Genomic DNA, 21,851 nt, shown 5'->3' with positions numbered 1-21,851 from the left:
TTCATCTAAATATTTTGAAACTCGGATTTTTCATCTATTCCTTTAAAATACTTATACAGCTCTGATAAATGTGTTTAAACAGAGAACATACAAGATAATGCCTCAAGAAAAAAATAGTTGTAATAGAAGAAAAGAGTCTGCTCATGCTGCAAAAACACTCTTATGTTGGACCACTGAAGCTAGCAGCCCAAAGTTAAATCATAAGAATTGTTGGTTTGTGTTCATCTTTTAGTATCAAAGCATCACCCATAACTTACTGAACAAAGAAACAAGTATGTCACATTTTTGCAAGTTTTCCCTACTTTTTACGCTAATTTTGTTTCCATCATTTTGTGTATCATTCCAATTGTAGAGAAGATAATTAAAGTTGGCTTTTACATATGTGTGGCTGTATGTTAGTAATATAGAAGGAAAGATTGTAAAGTGCTGTGCTCTAAAAGAAAATATAGTGAAATGAAAAATGATGGCTTTCTGACAGAGTGCCAGCAGTTTTGTTCATTGTCTAGGCCGCTACCCCCCTTTCTTTGACATGTTCCTAATACTATAATCAAGTATATTTTTCTTTCTCTCTCTTTTGCTCTGAGTTTTCCCAAAAAAAGCCAAACAAGGACCCCTTTGATCCCAAATGCCATGTTGATATAGAATGCTGAGGCAGTTCTGGCATCAAGATCTTTGTTTTCTGGTCTTTCAAAATTGCTACTCCCACACTGGACCAACTTGTCCCAACTGTACAGTACTGTTCCTCACAGTGTGGGAACTAGATGGCTGTCCATGTTACAGTACTACTAAGTCCTATAAATAGTGGTAAATAGGTTGCCAAATAGGTAGTGCACCAGAAGAGTTGAAAGGTGGCTTCTGGCTCACATAAGCAGAGGTATCCTGGCACAAGTGTTCTCCTGATACGAATAACCGGTAGTTATATAGCTGATATCTGTTAGAGATTGGTAACAGGCATCTGGGTGATAGTAGCTGAAACATCTTTCTTTACTAAAATTCTGACAAAACCTTAGAATCAACATTCAAACAAGAAACCAGTTACATTTCGTCAACCTTAAAACAGTTTCTATTCCAGTTTAAAAAAAAAAAAGCCCCTAGTGAAGAAAACTTCATTCATTTTCCCTGATTGATGTTGTTCAGATGAAAACTGTTAGTTCACCATTGTCCTTCTGCAGACACAGCCTAGAAGGAAAAATGGGCAAAAAATGTGAGAGAAGCAACAGGATTTATGAAGCAGAAGAAAATGGAAGAATGGGCTGTAAAATTGAAGAAGGAGATGTGATAAAAAAGGGGTGATAACCTAAGTAGTTAATTTTATAGTATCCATGGCTAATTCAGTCAGATCAACTTGAAGCTATGAGTCTTTTAGTAGTCTGAAACAAGACTTACGTATTTTATCATTAATTAAGCTGAAGTTATTATTTACCTTCATATTACTTTTGTGTGTACTTTAGATTCATTCATTTAAAATTATGTCTTGAGTTTATTCTAAGAATTAGGGACTATATTCTTCTAGTCTTAGACACAGATCTTAAAATACTAGGAATTCAAGTTTTATCTGCTTATAGCAAAGTATTAAAATACCTTTTCTACCAGGAGGATTTTGGTAGTAGTAGCAAAACATGGTTTCTGTTGGCGGGAACTTGAGGCACTGGGTATGAGAGAGAAATATGGAAAACATTTCAAAAGTTTTCAGTGATTTTGTAACAACTTTGCAGTCTCAACATAGCCTTTATTACAGTACAGTGTTTATCTGCAGTAACGTTTATTCACGCATTTGTTGTCTGTCAGTACTGTCTAGTGTGGAAGCATCTGAACAACCAGCTTTACAGGTTATTTTCTTAATATTTTACTTGTAAAGGTTGTGCTTTTAAGTATAGATGCACAAGAAAGGAAAAAAAAAATACTTCTTTGTAGGCATTTTGTGGTTAGATTTAACACTGTTATGGAGAAGTGGGTCATGCCACAGGACAGCTGTTTTGACCCATTACATGAAACAAGCTCCATTTAATTTCAAAAAAGGTGCCACTACGGACCAGAAGAACGATTTCATTGCAGACCTGAGTAAATCAACTGCATGGATCTCTTTCTCTACTACATTGATATAACTGAAGTTGATACTTTAATGTGTATACTTCATACTAGTACAACTCCTGATTCTTTTGGGCTTGTTACTTTTGTGTGCTCTGAGTTGTTAGGCCTTTTTTATACACTGAACTGATTAATAAGTTAGCTTAAAATTATAACACTTACTGGAATAAGTATGACATTGAGATTAAAAGCAAAAGTTCAGTATCTGCAGAACTTTTTAATTTATTGTGGTACTGTAGATAATGCACTGTAAAATTCTCCAGAGCACCATCTGTTTCTGCTCTGTCTGACCCAGGGGATCCATAAAACTACTGACGGAAATTGAAGTTAAGGAACAAGCATGTATTTTACAGAATTTTAGATCATTTGATTGAGGTTTGCAGAATCTTTGTGAAAAACAGTAATATTCCTTGTTGGGTGATTTAGCTGCACCACGTAGGAAAGATGTATTAGAATATACTATATTAAGTATTAGTTTCTTAAATATTGCTTCCCTCTGTATTATTCCACATAACCTGCTTATATGGAATTGTGCTTGTTAAAATACTAGATGTACAACCTTTAATCCCTTTACTGATTTTTTTTTTTTTTTTACACACACACACACACACACACACAAAAAAAAAAAAACCCACCACACCCAACTTTTTAAAAATGTAGCTGTCCAGATACTTCAGTCTCTAATGAACAGGTCTTCTCTGGGGAGATGTTTGTCTAAAGTCTGATCTGAAAGGGGGAATTTGTTTTAGTCTAATGGAGAGCAAAACCAGTATTCAGGCTAGTACACAATCATAGAATGGTTGAAGTTGGAGTGGACCTCTGGAGGTCATCTGGTCCAACCCCCCCGACACCTAGAACAAGTTGCCCAGGACCATGTCCAGTTGGCTTTTGAATATCGCCAAGGATGGAGACTCCACAGCCTCTCTGGACAACCTGTGTCAGTGTTCAGTCACCCTCACAATAAAAAAGTATTTCCTGATGTTCAGATGGAGCCTCCTGTGTTTCGGTTTGTGCTCACTGCCTCTTATCCCGTCACAGGGCACCACTGGAAATAGCCTAGCTTTGTCACCTTTACACCCTCCCTTCAGGAATCTATCTCCATTGATAAGATCTCCCCCAAGCCTTCTCTTCTCTCGGCTAGATAGACTTCTTCAATGAAACGAGAAGTACAGTGCCATGCTTTTAAGGGAACCTGTCAGATAACTCAGTTGACACTCTGTATTTCTAAAAATTTCCTTGAGCCCTGTATGGTAAACAAATACCGAAGTCGCTCAATTCTCACTTCATTATCACAAAACTTGTGGAAAGTAGCCATTCTTCGATGGCTAATATCTGGGGTAGTTATGCTAAGTTAGCCAGTAATTTTTTTTCCCCTTACTTCACTGCTTATTACCAATCTGGATTAAAATATTATGCAAAATTCTGGGTCTTCATTTGGGGGGGAGTAATTGGTGTAGTAAATTTTCAGCAAGGGACTATTGCTTATTTACAAAGCATGTTTGAAACACAGTTTTCAAGAACGTTGAAATAATTAAACAACAAAAGCTAGGTTCTTCCTTCATAGTCCAAAACTTTTTCAAGCCCATTCTCAGCAAAAGGCCCCTGTGGGCATTTTCCCACATTTTTAGCACATTTTCATCCTCCAAGTTTTTTCCCAGCTTGTCTTTTACAGACCTGTGAGTCTTTACACAACAATAATCAGTAATCTGTATCTGTTGTCCCCTCTATACCTATGTGAACCTCCTGTTTAGAGAAATAAAATGTTTCAGTGTACGTTTGTGGAGAATATTATTACTTCATAAAAGAACTCAATGATTTGTTCAAGATTTTTTAAAGTGAATCAGAATTCATCCCATAACACATACCCATTTTAATCATCTATCCTGACCTGAGAGCGTAAAATTATGTTACCATTCTGATACGAACATATTTTAGCTTATTCAGTTCTTTAAATATAAAGTTTGCTTTTAGTCTTTCACTTCAGGAATCCAAAATATTTTCATAAGGGGTTTTTCTGTTCCCATTTAATTCCCATTAGGTGGTTTCCATTTTGAGTCCTCAGACCTTCACGGTTTAATTGTACTTAGTCTAGTACTAGATATTTGTTAGCCAGAGTCTGCTATTCCCAGATACACTTCAAAGATCCTATTCCATATTCAATAGTTACATTCCCATTCTTGTTCTTTAGCTGCACAGGTACAAACAGAAACAGCAGGGCTGATCTTTGAACTACCAAATATACCTTTCTTTGCTTATGATGGTCTGTCTTGGTAGTATTACCATTTTAATAGTCTTCCTTTTTATTGGTTAGTCTTTTCCCAGTATCAGCATTTAACTGAATTCTTTCCCTCAGCATATTATTGCCAATCTCCTTTATAAGCAGAAGTTACGGCTTTTTTCTCTTTAAAATGTTATGAATCAAATCCAGTACACATTTCTGTTGCAGTTATGCATATGACATTTAAAAGACTAATGATACTTAACTGCCATCTTTTTCCATAGCAACTTTCTCTCCTGATGCGCAGTAGTGAGGAAGGACTTCGGTTCCTTACAAATCCTAGTGAAACTCAATGTTTCCTGTACTCCTTCCTGGTACACCTATTGCAGTGCAGACAGCCCCTATCCTGGTAACAAACTCTGTAGAACCACCAGAACTCATCCACTCATCGTGGCTTTACATCTCCTTTGCCAGATACTATTTCTTATGTCATCTTTGAGTCAACTCAGAGAGGTTACCCTGTGAATCTTTTGCTCCGAGGCAAAAGAGGAGAGTCTGGCCTTTTCTTGCAGAATAACTAATGTTCTCTGGTTACAAGCACTATTAAAAGTAGTGTGATAAATCTCACCTGGACAACGTTTTCTAGCTTGTTTAATTTCCCATCCAGGTGGCTAATGAATTTTTTAAAGGTTATTTTTCAGGTCTGTTAGTTCAAGTTGTAGTGCAACCTCGTTAGGCAAACTTTTGCTAACAGAATCTTCTTCTCTCCCTAATTCTTGGGGAAGCTTTTTGTGTTTGTGTGTCATTCTCCTCTCCAGCTTCTTGAGGAAATTTCCAGGCAGTAATATGTATTGTGAAGCCTTTTATCTTTACTCTTTTCCTGTTTTTTATCTTTGAAAGCACTTCCATCACTGTTTCTGTCTAAAGTCAACAGAGATAGCAACTGATAATTTCTTGTCATAAGAGCTATTCCTGGCAACAGGATTTATTGCTGGTTCGTTTGGGAGCTTTTTTCCAAATGTGAAATATCCATTGAGGTAACCCAGGCTTTCGTAAAATGCAAGGAAGGAATTAAATGCTTGTGAACTTAATTCACAAAGTGAAAAGGAGCAACCACTCTAAGCTAGTCACAAGAACATGTAATAAGGTGCAGTCTTGCATTTCATCCCTTTCTGGGCTCAAATGCCTTACTGTGGTTAGAGATAAATGCTAATCTGATGATTCACAAACCTGACCTCCCACAGTTAGACCTTTATCACCTATATTTTTTAAAATAGCCATTTATCCAACAGTTAAATACTAGAACGTTCACCCCAAATGAATGTTACCCAAAAGCCAGAGGTCAGTTTCTCTGTACTTTGCAACTTTCAGAGTAATGTTTTCTGCTGAAAGAGTGACTGAAGAGAGAACTGTGTCTTCTGCTGTTCCACTTTGTTATGGAATAATCAAATATTTACTGGGTTAGAGGAGACAACATGCTGGCTTTTGCTCAGCCTGAGTGGTTAAGGTACTCTCTAGGAAAAGGCAAGATGTGTGTTCCAATGGATACTTAAAATATTAAAATATTCACTGAAACAAGGGACTGAACTACAGACACATCTGTAGAAGAGAGACCTAAGTCTCTGTTAATTCTCTGTATTGTTCTGTGTCACCCCAGAGGTACTTCGTGAAGCTTTAGGATTTATAGTGCCTGTCTGTGTTTGTGAGCTTTTGTATATATGTATTTATTATTTATACTATTATTTATTATTTGTGTTTGTATAATTAAGACCATAATCTTAATCATTCCTCTGTGGGATACAGTCAACCCTTCATACCCACCTGCAGTGAGGACATCAGTGATCTTGCAATGGACTAGTAGTATCCTTAGCTGAAGAAAATGAGAGGAGCTAGGGAAAAAGTAAAGGCATGTTCTTTAGTCTATCCTTACTCATTTTTCTCATCTCATAGGAGATTTGTTCCAGTAAGAATTTATAGCTTCTGCCTGCAGATATCCACAGTTATCCTGCTTCCTGACTGCCTGGTACTCCCTCTGTTTCAGTACCTCTTACTATTTCTTGTATACCAGTAAGGCTTTGTTTGGTATTTGCAGAGAATGGACATCCTTTTTAATATACTAAATAAGCAGAGTTCCTACTTAGTTCTTAATTAACAGGAACTGAGATTTTTTTTAAACTCTAAATAGCAAAGAAAGACTAGAGGCATTACAAGAACTCACTTGTTGGAACTTTACTGCACTGGGAGTTAAATGCAGATCTGTTTTAATATTGCAACAGTAAGTACTTCGGCATGTGTGAAGGCAAACACATGCAGATAACTAAAACCAATGAAGTTGTCTCTGTAGGTTGTTGAGAGGAGAAACTGTAGCTGGTTTGATGCTGTTGAGGAGGTATTATTTTAATAGTTCGGTAGTTTATAAGGAGAGGACACGTACCTAGATGATACCTGAAATAGATAAACTGAAAATGGTTTTCACAAGCTTTTCTGCAGCAAGAATTTTACTGTTATTTTCATCTTTCTTTACTTTTAGAAGGCTTTTTAAAATCTGAGCTAGCTGTTTCAGCAGAACATAGAATATTTTCTTCATAGTGAAGAAAAAGGGAATATTCTCTGTTCATTTTGGCATGTAATTTCCTAACAGTACATCTTCATCAGGGCATTAAAAATGTTTTGCAGTCAGGATTTCTAACCTGCCACTAAGCCATGAAAGGGAGTAATTCTCAGCATTTTTTTGTTTGTTTTTGTTTTTTTTTTAAATAAGAACTTATATAAAAATCTGTACAATGCACTTATTAAGCAATGTTAATTCACTTTAGAAAGTTCTAATATTGAGCATGAGCTCCACAGACGACAAATTATTTATCCTCCCTGCAGGATTTGTAAGTCCTACAATACACTAGGCTTCCCAGCTCTCATTTTGGATTACTTCTGAATTCCCCTGGGAGCCACTTTTGTGGCAGATTCCATTTGGTTTCACAAGGCCTAAAGGGGGGAAAAACTTGGCATAGACCACAAATCTCTCACATTAGGAACAATTTGTAAACCACGAACAGAGGCAGCCAGAGTCCGTCCCCAGAACAGGCTGCTCCTGTTAGTGCCATTGTCTGAAAAGGATTGGTTTGCCATTTCCCAGATGACCTGCCTATGTGTAGAGAGATGTGAAAAGTTAGAGACAAAAATGTTTTCTACAGAGTGAGGGGGGAGCTTTCTTGTACAGAAAGGAAGGAAATACCTCTGTGGGATTTTATTTTTTCCCCTCTTCGTCCAAAAAATACAAAGAGGCCCTCTGTCTGTAATGCGAATGTCAGCTTTAAATCTTTTAGGTTTGGATTAACTCTGTAAAAGAAAAAAAATCTGACAGGCTTTCAAATATGACACAGAAAAACTTTTTTTTTTTTTTCCTCAATTCATGTTGTTCATTTGTAAAGCCAAAGGCTGGATGGACTGAATAGTAGGCGCCAGTTGTTCCTTCATTCATAGTTAGCATTACAATGGTCAGAATTAACATCCTAAGACCTACATTATCACTTTTGCTGTTTCACCAGCAAACATTTAATACAGGGTGGCTAACACAAGGACAGCTCTTTGCTATGTTCTTACAAATTAAAAAATGTTGTTAATGATAGGAAGTAAGAGTCATAATTCCTTCAGGTTGTATTTTTTATGCTTTTTCTCGTTTTTAGGAAACTTCGTCTCTCTAATTGCTACTTCATTATAAAAAGTCTTGCAAAATGTAGTTGTGATAGACATTTCCTATTAGCTGCTGTTCTGGAAATGACTATTTCATCAAGTATGTCAAAAGTCATGTTTTGCTTATAAAGTGACTGTGCTAATACATTTTCTCCACTTCCTGATAAAAAATTTTCTTTTTTTTTCCTCCACTGAAAATGTGAATTCTTTTATTTTGAACGTGTCACTGCTCAGTGTTTACACCTTTGCTGACAGCTGTTGGCAGAAATAATTACTAGAATCTCAGGGCAATATCTATGTCCTTTTAACGTAGCTGTGGAAAGTTTACCAAATTTTCAGTTCAAAAACATTCTAATGCTTTCCAAAGAATCAGTGTCAGTAGGAATTTGGATATGAAAACAAGGTAAATAGAACTTTTTATCTATATGAGAATGAGATTTTTTTTCTGAAAATAATTCACTTTTATTTTTACACATGAACAGATCAAGTATAATTCTGAAATGTTCATGTATACACATTCAGAAATTAGCCTTCAGCTACTGCAAGCTACCGCAAGCTACCTGCATTTGTCTGCTAATTAATATTAGTAAAATTTCAGCTTGTTTATTTTAGTTACATACTGAGGTTTAACCTTTGAAGGGAATGTCTCCAAGTACCGAAGCAAAGGATTTGAAAGGTTGTCGTTGTGTAGCAATGTTACTTTCAATCTCTGTGCAATCTAATTACATTACAAAGGTATTTTTAATACTGACTGCAAAACAATCTTTCAGTAATATGCTTCATTAAGTATTTATCATACTCCTTGCAGCCATAATATTATTGATGTAGATACTTGGGCATGAATTACAAGGGTAGATTAAGGGTTTTTTCCTTTAATGTCCATACATTATGATGTTTGTTTTGGCTTTTTAGTGTGTTTTAGTTTTTAGTATGTTTACAGACCAAGTTAAGTTATCAACAGAAGAAATTCCTACGTATAAAGCGGTGCATAAAAAAGCAAACACACAGCTAAGAGCAATGATCTGGTTTGCAAATATTTCACTGTGCATTAATGTGTTAGATCTTCATTTAACAATATGTTGCATACTTCCATAATTATGTAATTAGTTGTTTTCTTACTTCGCATTTTTAAGCAGTTTGTTGAACAGGAGTCTGTGGCAGTGTGGGAACTGTGGTATAGTGAGTTCTGTTGGAGATAAATAATAATTGCAAAATTATTGTAACAGTGTCCAATATCATATCAAGGGTCAGGAACCATTATATCCTCTTAGGGTTGATTGCAAATAAGAAATTGTGCTCATAATGTATTGACAAAGATTGTGCAGGGGCGGGAGGGATGGATTTTCAATAAATCTGATTTTAATGGAAATGTCTACAATCAGCACAGGGTTGTGGAGGGGTAGATTCGCCCTCTCTCAAAGAGCTAAGCAGTGTGATCTTTCTACCAGCTTCTTAACATGAATTAGTGCTTACTATCTACTGGATTTCTATAGCAACTCAGGGTACTTTAGAAAGGAGTTAAAGTTTTATTTCACATTAAAGAGTCTAGAATGGTTCATTTAAATTTGCTTTTGATACCCTCAACCAAGTAATTGATATTTCTAGGGATTTTTTTCCTAGTTCTTGTCATGACATCATCACATTTTGTGCTTTTTTCCCTCCAGGCAGCGATGATGTTCAGCTCTGGAGTGTTTTGGATGGGACTTCTATGTATTCCTATGACAGCTTTACTTTTTGATGTAGTATACAAAGTGTGAGTACAGAAATGCCAAGGTTTACGGGAGAAAGTACAGACTTTTCAATGTGTGTTCTAATTACTAATTACTAATATAAGAAAAGCAAATTAAGATCAGCTCTGGTGATTATATAAAATTATTTTTCACCTTGTTTGTTTTTGACAAACTTTATTACAAGTGTTACTAGTATTTTAAATGTTTCAATAATTGTAATGTCTTTTCTACAAACGTTGTTTCTAATTTTCAAAAACAGCTGATAAAATATATTATTTAGACTTGCTTTATAATATTTCTTCTTATAAAGCTTAATTTTAAGTCATCCGGGAAAATGGATTTATAAATTCAATTATTATATAAGTGTTAAAACAATCTGTTCTTTTACTTTCAAGAAGCGTAAATCTGGCAGTATTTTGTATTACTTACAGAGTAAAGAGAGCTACTTTTAAGACACTGGTAGATGAAGTTCAGGAGTTGGAAGCAAAGTCTGAGGATCCTGGGGCAGTTGTGCACGGCAAGAGGTACTGTAAAAATCTGTAGATCATTGTCTTTAAAAAAAAAAAAAAGCTAAGTATTTTCAGCCTCATGCATGTATCAAAGACAAAAGGTTATTTTTCAAAATCCATGCAAACAAAAGGCTTCTGTAAAGAGGTTTCAGGTCTACTGAGCCTGTATATTTTTTCATGTGCTTAGATGTAGGTTTTTACCAAAGGCTTTAACTGATGTGTTTCTTCGTAGCTGACTGTTATGTCTCTAGTTATTACATATAGAACAAACTTGAGGTACGATTTTAATTCTGTCACATTTGACTGTGTTAACAATTAAAACAAAGTGAGTTTAAACCTGCATCATTCGCTAGTATAGTTATAAATTGGGCCTAAGCACAATTAAAAAATTAAAATAAATTTTTAAAACCTGCTTGGTAGCATAGGGGAAAACAGCAAAATCTGTCTAGGATTTGCTGAAATTGATTAGAACAAGCTGGCTTTGTGTCTAATGCCAGTCCAGAGCAAACAAATTTGACTAACCTGTATGAGGTAAGAAATAATTTTAACTTAAGACTCCACAACAATTCCCTTGTTACATCCTCCTTCATGGGTCAGGCAGGTAATTTGAAAAGGGACAAGGTAAAACTGAACAACTGGACAATTTATTCATTTTCATGAGTTTTGTGAAGTCTAAAAATAAGCCAAAACTGTTGATACTCGATTTTCCTGTTCTTTCTTTCCTTTGGACTGCTGTTTTTTAGTATCTTCATGGCAAAGGGCTTAGCCAAGAAAGCTTTTTTCCTACCAAGGTATGCATGGAAAGAGACCAGAAAAAACACAAACAGCCACTTCTTTTATTGTAGGTTCAGTTTTCAAGAAGCACCTTTTGTTCATAAAGATACTTAAGTTCCCTTTCTCCTTCAATCTTACCGTATCCCTCCTCCAGTTCTGTGGGAATCAGCTTACTAGGATTTACCAGGTTGAGGCCAAATTACATTGGATACCAAGGTGATGACCACCATTTCTAATGGGTGGAATATCCAGCTCGTGTGAGTGTTTGCTCCTACTTTTCCTTTCTTTTCCTAGAAATTATTTTCACAAGAATGTTTGTCTGTAGTGGAGTTCATCTTCCCTGGTACTATAGACAAATACTAGCGGAGGTACTGTGAGGCCTGGAAGCTCATCCCACCACCTGTGGAACACCTAGTCTAGTGTGGTGGACTGCATAGGAGCACGTACCTGCCTAGTGTCTCCCATCAGGCTCCATATGCTGTCTTTGTGGCAGCAGCTTCATACTGGAAGTACTACAAAATCCCCTAGTTGATGATGATTCCTGCATCGAGCATACTTTTCCTTCATTACTGCAAGACGCAACTAGTGCTTGCAAGAGTAAGTTCTCTTACCTTTAAAGGTGATCTAAATTGATTGTTATGGATGCCTCTTTCCAGTGGCAGTGCTCATTCAGGCAGCTTCAGGGCAAGATCTTCCTCCAAATTATATATCATATATATCTCTCATATATCTCTCATATATCTCATATATCAATGTGCTGAGCTTTGAGCCAGAAGCAATCTATGCTTTGTGCTCTTTTGCAAAGAGCAGAAATTGTAAAAGAATGAATTACAGAAAAGAAAGCAGACATTAGTACTAGACAGTGCAAAAAGGTGAACATCTTGTGGATGTAGAAGAAAGTAAGGTAATGTACCATTTTAGTGTTCCATACTTGCATTCCCAAGACTTCTCTTGTATTCCCAAATTCAGCTACTTTTAATGCAGTTGTCTAGGCAGTATGCTCTTCCTTCATCCTACAGAATGTCTTCCAATCCCTTCTTATTTAGGTAAGAGGAACTTGGTGTTTTCACCACTAGTTTTACAATTATCTTTTTATCCCACAATTCAGTAGTTAGGAGGGCTTCATGAAGGTTGTTTAGTTACCCACCAGAATGTCTGTCTTAGATCCATTCCTTCTCCACAAAGTTATTTTTAGACCTGTATTCTTTGAAGTATACAAGCATCCACCTAACATGCAAATCAATGTTAGACATCTTAATATCTCTTAAGGATTTACTCCTTCCGTGATTTTTTTAAAATTATATCTTAATTCAGGTAATAGAGCCAAAACTTCACCCTTTATGAAGACAGTATTCTTTGTTAAAGAAATGGTCTGATGAACTGACTTACTTGCATCTTCAGGAATTTGATTGAACTATTGTAAACATTTTTGAGTCTCCTAAGTTGCAGAAGCCTGGATTAACTAGTTACCAGTGCAGAGTAAGTAGTTAAATTGGTAAGGAATGTCCTCTATATCTCTTTAAATATGTACATGAGACTTTTTTATTCTTGAGTTGTAGTGCTTTTCATGCAAGAACAAATAGTTATTTTTGACAAACTTATTGTGTATTCTTCAGCACCAAATAATATTTTTCTAGTGTGCATACCTCTGGAAGTACCTTTTTATGTTGTAACAGAAGAAAGGATTTGTTCTCATGAAATGCCAAAATAACCTAAGAAGATATAAATCACTGTTGATTAAGAAGTAACTGGGAAATAGTGTGAAAGATAACTCAGGAACTTTTCCACTGTGTCCGTTCCCATCTTAAAAATACTACAACACAAAATAAGAGGCTCAACTTCCACAGATAACTATTGGCTAGATGCTGTAATCAGACAGTATCTGAATGTTTGCTTAGAAGTATATTAGTGTTAATTTTCATGGCTGTTTTTTCAGCTAGAATATATTTGTTGCACATTTTTAGAACTGTGTTGACCTGATATTGCATGCATTTAAATACAACTAAGATTGTAGGACTTTACCTTTTGATGTTTTCCTATCAAACAATGTTAGGATGGGAATTTTCTATTTAAATTCTGAATTTGCGCTTTCAGCTTTTTTCTTAAAATTAGGATAAAAATTGACATTTACATTGAAATAACATAAAATACTGTTCTTCAAAGATCTTTATTGTATTTTAGCAAAGTAGGGCATGCTAATATAGTCTTAAAATCTGTCATCCCTTGTATTTTTCCAGTGCTGATTTGAAAAGGTTTTTAAACTGTTATCATTGAAGGCTCAAAAAGAGCATTCCTGTTGTATCTTGCTGTTTCAGTGTGTCTAAAGATGTGTAACCAGATTTTTTCCCCAAAACTGTCCAAAAATACTTTATTCTGTTCTTCCGTAGGCAACAAGTTGAAATTGGTTTTGTCACATATATTTGTCAGTTAAGTAAGAATATATCTTGAGCAAGAAGGTGCAAATGGTCACTTTTCCAACAGAAACTAAACTTTCATGTCAGAATACTATTGACTTGAGGGTGCCTTGATAGCATAAATAATAGAGCAGCTTCCGTGGACTAACAAATTTATGCCACAAAAAGTATGATTGCTATCATTAGAGCCATTGTAATTGAAATTCACAAAGCCATTTGTACGTAAAATTGAAATGACTAAGGTAAAAGGATACTTTTTGTATATAAAACATTGTTCAAAAACAGTTTTTCTGATACCTTGTATATAATGCTTAAGCAGAAACAACAATATTAATACTTACTACAAAAATATTTTTACTGGGCTGAATACTACATAGACTAACAATAACATGAATAACAGGCCAAACTTGTGGAAATGTCTTTAGAGATATATACTGCAAATGCTGCTTTATATAATAATTGTTTTTCATTCAGTCCACTTGGAAATTATTTTTAGACCGGCTAAGTGGTTGGTCAGGAATATATGAAGTAGTCATTTTTTTTTCTATATATGAGATTAATTGCCTGTAAACGTATACATTTCATGTTCAAAAATAGTTAATATTCTGCTTGTCCATGTAGGTACACATAATGAGCATAGGATGTAGTTACTGTGATTTATCACTGGTTAATTATGAAACCATGCTTTCTTGACTTTGCATGTAGATTTTTAAATACGCTTTTGAATGGCAACAAGGTGATTCATAATAAAGAGCCTGCAGTATTTCTTCAAGTACAGAAATAGAGCAGAATTTAATACCTGAATAGCTGGAAGCACTTTTCATTTTCCAAATGTATTTCCTACTTTATTTGTATTTTCTGTACCAGCAATCAGATCTGTGCAGTGGAAACTTAATTATACATAAACTAAGAAATGTGCATACTTCATGTTCTTGTAAAATTTAAGGCATTATTTTCAGCGCTTAGCATTTAAGCAATCTAAACATTTCATTCTGGAACACAAGCAAAGAGTAATGATGGTACCAAAAATGCTAGAATAGGCCTGCTATGTTTTTAATAAAATAGTTTTTTATTAGAAAATTACACCTGTCAAAACAAAAAAATTTCATAGAAATTTGCTGATGTCAACTCACATTAAGAAGGGTTTCTCAGATGTATTGCAAAGGAGATAGAGCTGATAACTGTATCTGAGTATTCACATGGTCTTCCACCTCTTTGACCTCCCATCTTACGTGAAAATATTTATTTATTCACTCTGTGTATCCTTGTGGTTTAAACCTCAGTCCCTAATTTTTCATTAGTCTTGTCACTTTAACAGTTTGTAGCTCTGAACTAAAAAACAAGGCTCTACACAGCCTAGAGGAGCAATTAGGACAAAAAAATTTATTAAAAAAAAAAACCAAAACAAACAAATAAACAAAAAAATCCCCAAAGAGCTAGCTTATGAAAACACTGAGAGTAAGGTGTGTCTCAGTACTCCAACCTCTCCATTCTTGGTTCAGTCAGCAGATGCCAGCTGCTTTCCTGGAACTGGTACCTAATTCCTTTTTTACAAGGAAGTCTCATTCCATCTTTTCATTCAAAACATGGCCACAGAAGCAGTTTCCTCTGCCTATCCTCTTACCCTGTAGATTTTGCAGTTAGCATTCCTCTATGGGTGTGGGAATAATAGTTTTACAGCCCTCTTCCAGCTTAGAAGAGCCAAGCTCTGACCTCCTGGTATATGCTTTAACCACCAGGCTGGAGGGGAACAGAAAGGGGAGATAGACCATTAGTCTCTCCAGTTTAAGACAATGGTTCAACTTAATATATAAGAAGTATATACTCAGTGAAGAAAGAATGAGCATTTCTAATTTCATGGTTTGAATGCTAATCTAATAAGGGAAGCAATCTAGTTCCATTCCTTGCACCACTTAGTCTGGTAGGTAGCCTGGGAAGGTAAGTCTGCTGAGCTAATTGACAATATTAAAAAGTAATTTGACTGATCAAAACTCAGTAATGTAGGTATGTGAAATCTGTTATACTTATTATGTCCTGACATGAGAGACAACTTTGATAATATAGCAAAACTATAACAAAATGAAATCACTATATACTCAGAATAAACATAAGATTTTTTATTTTTTTTTTCAAGTGAACTAATTTTTAGACCAGTTCACATGGGGAGGGGCTGGATTTTTCAGCATTGCAAATGTTTAAATGATAAGTTGATATTTCTCTGAAACGCAAGCTCTAATTCACAGTGAATATCAAATTTAGAGGAAGAAATTGAAGGGTTTGTGTGAGTTTTTTTAATATAGTCCCTTGCACATCTTTAATATGTTATCAAAATTATCAGATTTCGAAAGCTTTCTGAGCTATGGCTAGTCCATCTGTTACTTATTTAGTAATGTAGGATCCTATTTGAGAGAACTTTAAATGTAAGAAAGATGCACGGTAAGGAGACCTGATACCTTCACTACTCCATTCACTCCAGTTTGCAGCATTCAGCTGATGCTTGAGTAACAGTTTAAAAACTGTTTAATACTCCTGTTTTCTAGTTGGGCTGAAACAGAGGGTCGCTTGGATCACATTAAAGCACAATAAACTTATAACACAACAGACTCAGTAGTGCTGAGAAGGAAGGAGATGGGCTGAAGTGACCAACCTCTAGTAGTAATAGTAGTCTATTATTTGGGTATGATCTCTAGAAAAACACCTTCTAGAGTTTCACAGGGAATACACCTTGCTAGAACACTTTTCATGGAAGCAATACATTTCTGTACGCACATCTGGTGGCCATGAATGTGACTTTCCCTCCATCTTCTTTTCCCATCCCTTTGGGGTATTGTGTCAGTAGAGGCTAAGAGCACTTTCTTATGTAAGAACAAGACTGTAATTCAGCCTGGTGCTAATCAGGCCATGCTACATCAAGGAAGCCAGTGCCTTCCCTTTACACCACATGTGTAAAAGGTGTCACGCTCAGATGTTTACAATACTATTCATTTATTTGTATTGTCAGCACACAGCAGTGCTTCAAACAGATGTTTTGCCTGTATTGTGACAAGTAAAAACATTACCAGGGATCTGGACTTCATAATCTGCCCTCGCACATGCTTTTAATCATCATCTTAATAATTAGTTCAGGCACAATTAAAAAAGAAAAAGGAGAATGGAGACTTTTCATTTAATAATTAATTCCCATTTAACAGACTCAAAGATAAAGGGATACTGTAATTAGTAAGTAAATGCTTTTCACATGTGTCCACTTTCTTTCCAGCTTAACTGAAAGAGCCCAACTCCTGAAGAATGTTTTTAAGAAGAACCACGTGAACTTGTATCGCTCTGACTCTCTGCAGCAAAACTTGCTTCGTAAGTGTTCACTGACAAACAAAAATTAATATCCATTAATAATATAGAAGTAAAATTCTACCTTTCACTACATTTGTTTATAGTAAAGATGCAGTATCGTAAACCCAGTAGTCCATGTTCTTTGCCTGTTGGTAGGTTTCTCTTCATTCCTAAGATACTACATAGAGTTCTTTCTGCTATTTTATAATTGCAAAACTATGTAAGAAACAGCATGGGTTTTCTACCTACTAATTGCTGAAAAGTTTTTTTCCCCTCTATTGACCTTTGTTAAGTTGTTTTTATTAAAGCTTTAACAAAAAAATCTGATCAAAGCTTGACTGGTTTCTATTTTGTTTTATATCTGCAGATGGCTATGCCTTCTCTCAAGATGAAAATGGAATAGTTTCCCAGTCTGAAGTAATAAGAGCTTACGATACCACAAAACAAAGGCCTGAGGAATGGTGAAGGAACACTGCTCAGTATTAAGGCCTTAGTAGTTACTTTTGTGAGACAGACTACTAGATCTTTGCTGGGAGCTGCAACCATGGCCCAGTTATCAGAGATTTAAAGATCTATGATGGTCTTGTTCCATAAAGTTTGGATTTGTGTATTCAGTAGACATAAGCACTGTGCAACTATACAGTAACACACCATCTCTAAATTTTTTGACAAGTATTTGCTTAGCCTTTGTAAACAGATTGGAATTTACCTTGTATCTTGCCAGCTTGCTTATTTTACAATGAAGTTGAATCAATACTGGTCATATACTCGGAAGGCAATGGTCAGATCACTAAACACACTTTACATTGGCAGACCATTAGCATCTGTGAAGGTTTTTAAGTGTTAATATATTCAAATACAGTTTATATCAAGCCTTTGATTTCAACAAGTGCTGAAAAAAATAGTATCTTAATGGTGTTAATTCACCTTCTTTGAGAAAGATTTTGAGTCAAGATGTTTATAGATGTTTGTGTCAAACTAACCTAAAAATGTTTGCCAAAGAAGTTCCATAAATGTTTTCTGTTGTTATAAATAATTTGAAAGGAAATTTACTCCAGTCCTGATCTCAGAACTGCATGCTTGAGTCTCCGCACTTCAGGAGAAAGATTTACAGTACAGCGAGTCTAATTTGAGTGGCCTTTATGGCATTTGCTTTCAAAACTGCAAGTCTTTGCACCTTTGGCCTTATACCAGCTTTTCCCTTATTTTCATTTAGTACTGCATATGTTGAAAATGGCTGCCACCTTGTAAAATTGAGTACACATATTATTTTGTTCAATTTTTTAAGAATTGCTCTGCCTTACTTCCCTTTAGCAAACTAATTATTTTTGCAATGCTTAGTTGTATCTGCTTATACTGTAGGTTCCAAAGAAAGTTTGTTTTAACTTATTTTTAAAAATTAATTAAATTTTCAACATTTTTATACTAAAATTATTTGAAATGCATACATTGAAATAGAGAGCAAAGCATGCCCTTTGCTAGTCTGTGGTATGTATTGTTTTATTTGCACTAAAGCCATTTCCTATAAAGGTGTGAAATACATTGCAGCAGCCTCTTTACAACTTACTGGTCATGTAGAATACCTATATACTCTCACCTTTACTTAAAAATGGAGAGGAAGTGACTGCAGAAAAAGACACACCTGGTTTGAAGAAAAAATAAGGAGGGAGGTGTTAAATGAGAACATTGTGATAACTTTTTTAAGTAGTTGGTATTTCTCAGCTTACCACCCAACAGCCATCAGGTTTCAAACTAAGAAAAGCTACTTTAACTTCAGAATTTAGTTAAATCTTGTAGGTTTTTTAGTCCATGTTTAATTCTGAGTTTAAAAGCCAACATAATTACATTTAAAATACATTTTTCTATAGTGGCAGTTGGTTTTATTTTTAATTAAATTTCTGTGCATTACATAAAAATGATCTTTTTTTTCTTTGAATGGAGATCAACTAGATGGAAAAGCAGAACAACGACATCCCCAATGATCTGTTAAATTAAGAATTTCCTCTTTGCTCTCCTAATCATCCACTTTCAACTTAAAAGTAACAAGTCATCCAGTCCCATTTTTACTCTGCCCTCCTTCGTTAGTCATATACTTACTAAAGGTGACTTTACCTCCTCGCCTTTCATCTAACTAAACACTTAACATATAACTTCATTGCACTATCCAAGTTTCTTATGCTCCGTTCTAAGAGAAACTTACAAATACACATGGAAAGCCCAACAAAAGGCGCTATATGAAAGTACATATTTAGGAAGGCGTATCAATGGGAAGGCAGTCTGCATTTCATATGCATGCTATGCAATGTCTTCCTCTCACTTTCCCGGAGTGATCTTTAAACAGAAAACAGAAGACACAGGGACAAAGGGAAACGTATCCCACTAGAAACAGTACTGCCAGTCAGTCATGCAGACAAGAACTGCCTTCAGAAAAGCCATTTCAGGCATAGATAAATAGATGGATCAATATGGGAGGGCCAAATCACTTGACCTAAGGCAAGAAAAAATTTGGGGGCATGCCCCTTTCCTGAAATGGGGATCCTTATTTTCTGTCATCCAAGGGACAATGACCAACTTCAAAACATTTCTGAAATTAACCATGACACTGTTGCTCCTTTATAATCTTTCAATGTACTTAACTCATATAAAACGACTCAATCCATACATATTCTCTTTATGGGTAAATTTTTAATTAAATTGCTGATTTTGCAGATGGGACTTGAGGACTAGAATGCATTGTAAAGTCTTTACAATGTGAAATTACATGATCTCTTATTCTTCCTATGAAATAAAATTCTGTCTCGCCATTGTAATACAGTTTGTGGAAAACAACACACAGTATATCCCCAGTTTAACTAGCTTAAGGAAGAAAGCAACTGAAACTGCTCTAAGACCCTAAATTTAGACTATAATTTAAGGTTTTTAAGATAGTCTTATCACAGTGTTTCATCCTTGCATCTTTACAGAATTTGAAGTAGTATTTCACAAAGTGCATTTTTCATTTTTATTACTTCTGATGGGTTTTTCTTCTGTCTCTATATGTTTTCTACACACTGTATGTTATTTATTGTCTGGTAATAAGTGGTTGGAAGATACCGCTTCTTGGAAATAGTAAAAAAGACAATGTGGCAATTCTAACTATGTTTTTTGATTGCTCATACAATTCCATTTTTAAATATAAGATCATCTTAGCTGTGTGTGCCCATTTTTAAATCAGGTCAAGTATACAATATGCACTTTATTTTCATGTTGAGTACACAGTAATATAATCTATTACCATCATGTTAGTACATCATATCTTTGTTAAAATAAGGGGACTGTGCAGATGTTTATTAAAAGAAAAAACAGTTTAGGCAAAAATGGTCGTAACAATGTCTCTGTTCTTATTGTTTGAAAATTCAAATTTGTATTAAATATAAATTCGCATAGACTTTTCCATCTGTTTCATGTGCACTGCATAACAATTACAAATGAGTATTAAAAATTTCCATCAAAAAGTTGAACCAGTGCCACTTAGAAATCGGATATCTTCTATAAATACTGTTGCTTGATTATTTTTAAATATATACATATATATATATAAATGATTCAAAAGAGTAAGTAACAGGAAACAAATTTTAACAAACCTATTGATAATTTGTATTTGGAATTTTTTCTTGCCATTTCCTAATTTTACACTTATTTTTGCAAAGCAGTTTCAACAGATTTATACTTAGTCATCATTCTATTTGTATAAAATGATAAATAAAATATTTTGAAACACTAAGAGATAGCTGAAAATTCCTATATGTCTACAGGCATCCATAAAATTCACCGTGTTACGAAGATGCGCGTTAAGTGTGTTAAGACTTCTTTTGTTACATTTAAACCCATCTTGAACGATGAGTAATTTGGAATACATGTTAAACTCAAGGAGAGAAGTTATTTCCCTTTTTTCTTATGTATTGTGTAAAAGCACTTGTAGTTCTGATGAATTGATCATTCTGTCTGCATGAGGCAATATTTCTAAGTGTTCTGAGGCAATGCATGGTGGTTGCTGTTCCCTGTTTTTTAATGCCTTCGTTAAAAGTCTGCTCATAATATATCGAGAAGCTAGCGCTATGTACGCAAATGAGTTTGTCAGTTCAACTTTCTTGGTACTGGATGTTTTCACTGGTAACAAAACTCAGCAAATGAGTTTCTCCTTCCCCTCCTCTGCCCTCACTCCCCCAGTTTCCTCGCTGTTAACCAACAGATCTTTATTAAACAAAGGAATATTTTAGCATTCCAAACCTGGTTCCTGCTTATGCAAACCGTTACTCACATAGGCTTCAATTGGACTGTTTGTGAGTATAAGGACTACTCATCTGAGTAATGATGTGCAAAGCTGGGCACTTTGGAGGGTTGATACTTTTAACTTAAATGAAAGTATTTCCATATAGAGAGTGATTTGTAATTGCAAAGCTGTGACCAGAACAAGTTTTTTTAAAAATCATATTTTATGGTGTTTCTTTATTGTAGAATAGAAGCCATAAATGCATTAATATTGTTTTTCTACTTCAACTTGTTTTTTCATTAAGATTTTCAGTGTTTGATATGTATGAACCGCTGCAGAAAGCGGTCAGTCTGTAATAGCAAAATTTGCATTCAAGGTAAAGTGAGGTTTTACAGGTCCACTAAGCCATTACTGCTGAAACTGTTGTGGAAATTATGAAGCTGCATGAATGAAGACTTTTTGACTCAGTGTTTATGGTAGTTTCTCAGGTTTAGTTTTAACTGGATGTTAAATGCACTGTGTTTTATAAATATTCTCTTTTAGTAACACATTCAGTTCTATGCAGTGTTACATGTCATTTGGCATTTGGTGAATGTGCATGTTTTGAACTGCAAATTTTAAATGTTTTGTCTTTTAATTGTTAAAAAATGAATAAACTTTGCCATTAAATGAAGAAGCTTTGTTGAATCGATTGGCTGCAAATGGTAGGGATTACTTTCAAAGGAAAATGTATGTCACATCACTCTTGGTTTTGAATTCTTTAAAATTGGACATACCAGAAATATCATTTCACAAATACCAAAGAATTCTTATATTATTAAGGTAAACTGAAAAGGTAGAAAATGG

The 21,851-nt window shown here is 35.0% G+C and overlaps 1 protein-coding gene across 6 annotated transcripts in view; it reads left to right on the top strand.

Moving 5' to 3' along the window:
- ATP8A1 (ATPase phospholipid transporting 8A1) overlaps nt 1–21,657 on the top strand; it is a 125,152-nt gene extending 103,495 nt beyond the window's left edge. For all 6 annotated transcript variants that reach the window (XM_075499996.1, XM_075500000.1, XM_075499997.1 and 3 more), the window contains 4 exons: nt 9,661–9,749; nt 10,158–10,250; nt 16,683–16,774; nt 17,121–21,657. In XM_075499996.1, coding sequence (XP_075356111.1) covers nt 9,661–9,749; nt 10,158–10,250; nt 16,683–16,774; nt 17,121–17,218 — 372 coding nt within the window. In that variant the 3' untranslated portion in view covers nt 17,219–21,657. The remainder of the gene's footprint in view (nt 1–9,660; nt 9,750–10,157; nt 10,251–16,682; nt 16,775–17,120) is intronic.
- The last annotated feature ends 194 nt before the right edge of the window (nt 21,658–21,851 follow it).

Source organism: Mycteria americana, chromosome 4, assembly GCF_035582795.1.
Source record: "Mycteria americana isolate JAX WOST 10 ecotype Jacksonville Zoo and Gardens chromosome 4, USCA_MyAme_1.0, whole genome shotgun sequence".
In the NCBI taxonomy this organism is placed as follows: Eukaryota; Metazoa; Chordata; class Aves; order Ciconiiformes; family Ciconiidae; genus Mycteria; species Mycteria americana.
Note: the sequence above shows the minus strand (reverse complement) of the source record. Positions and strands in the feature narration are given on the sequence as shown.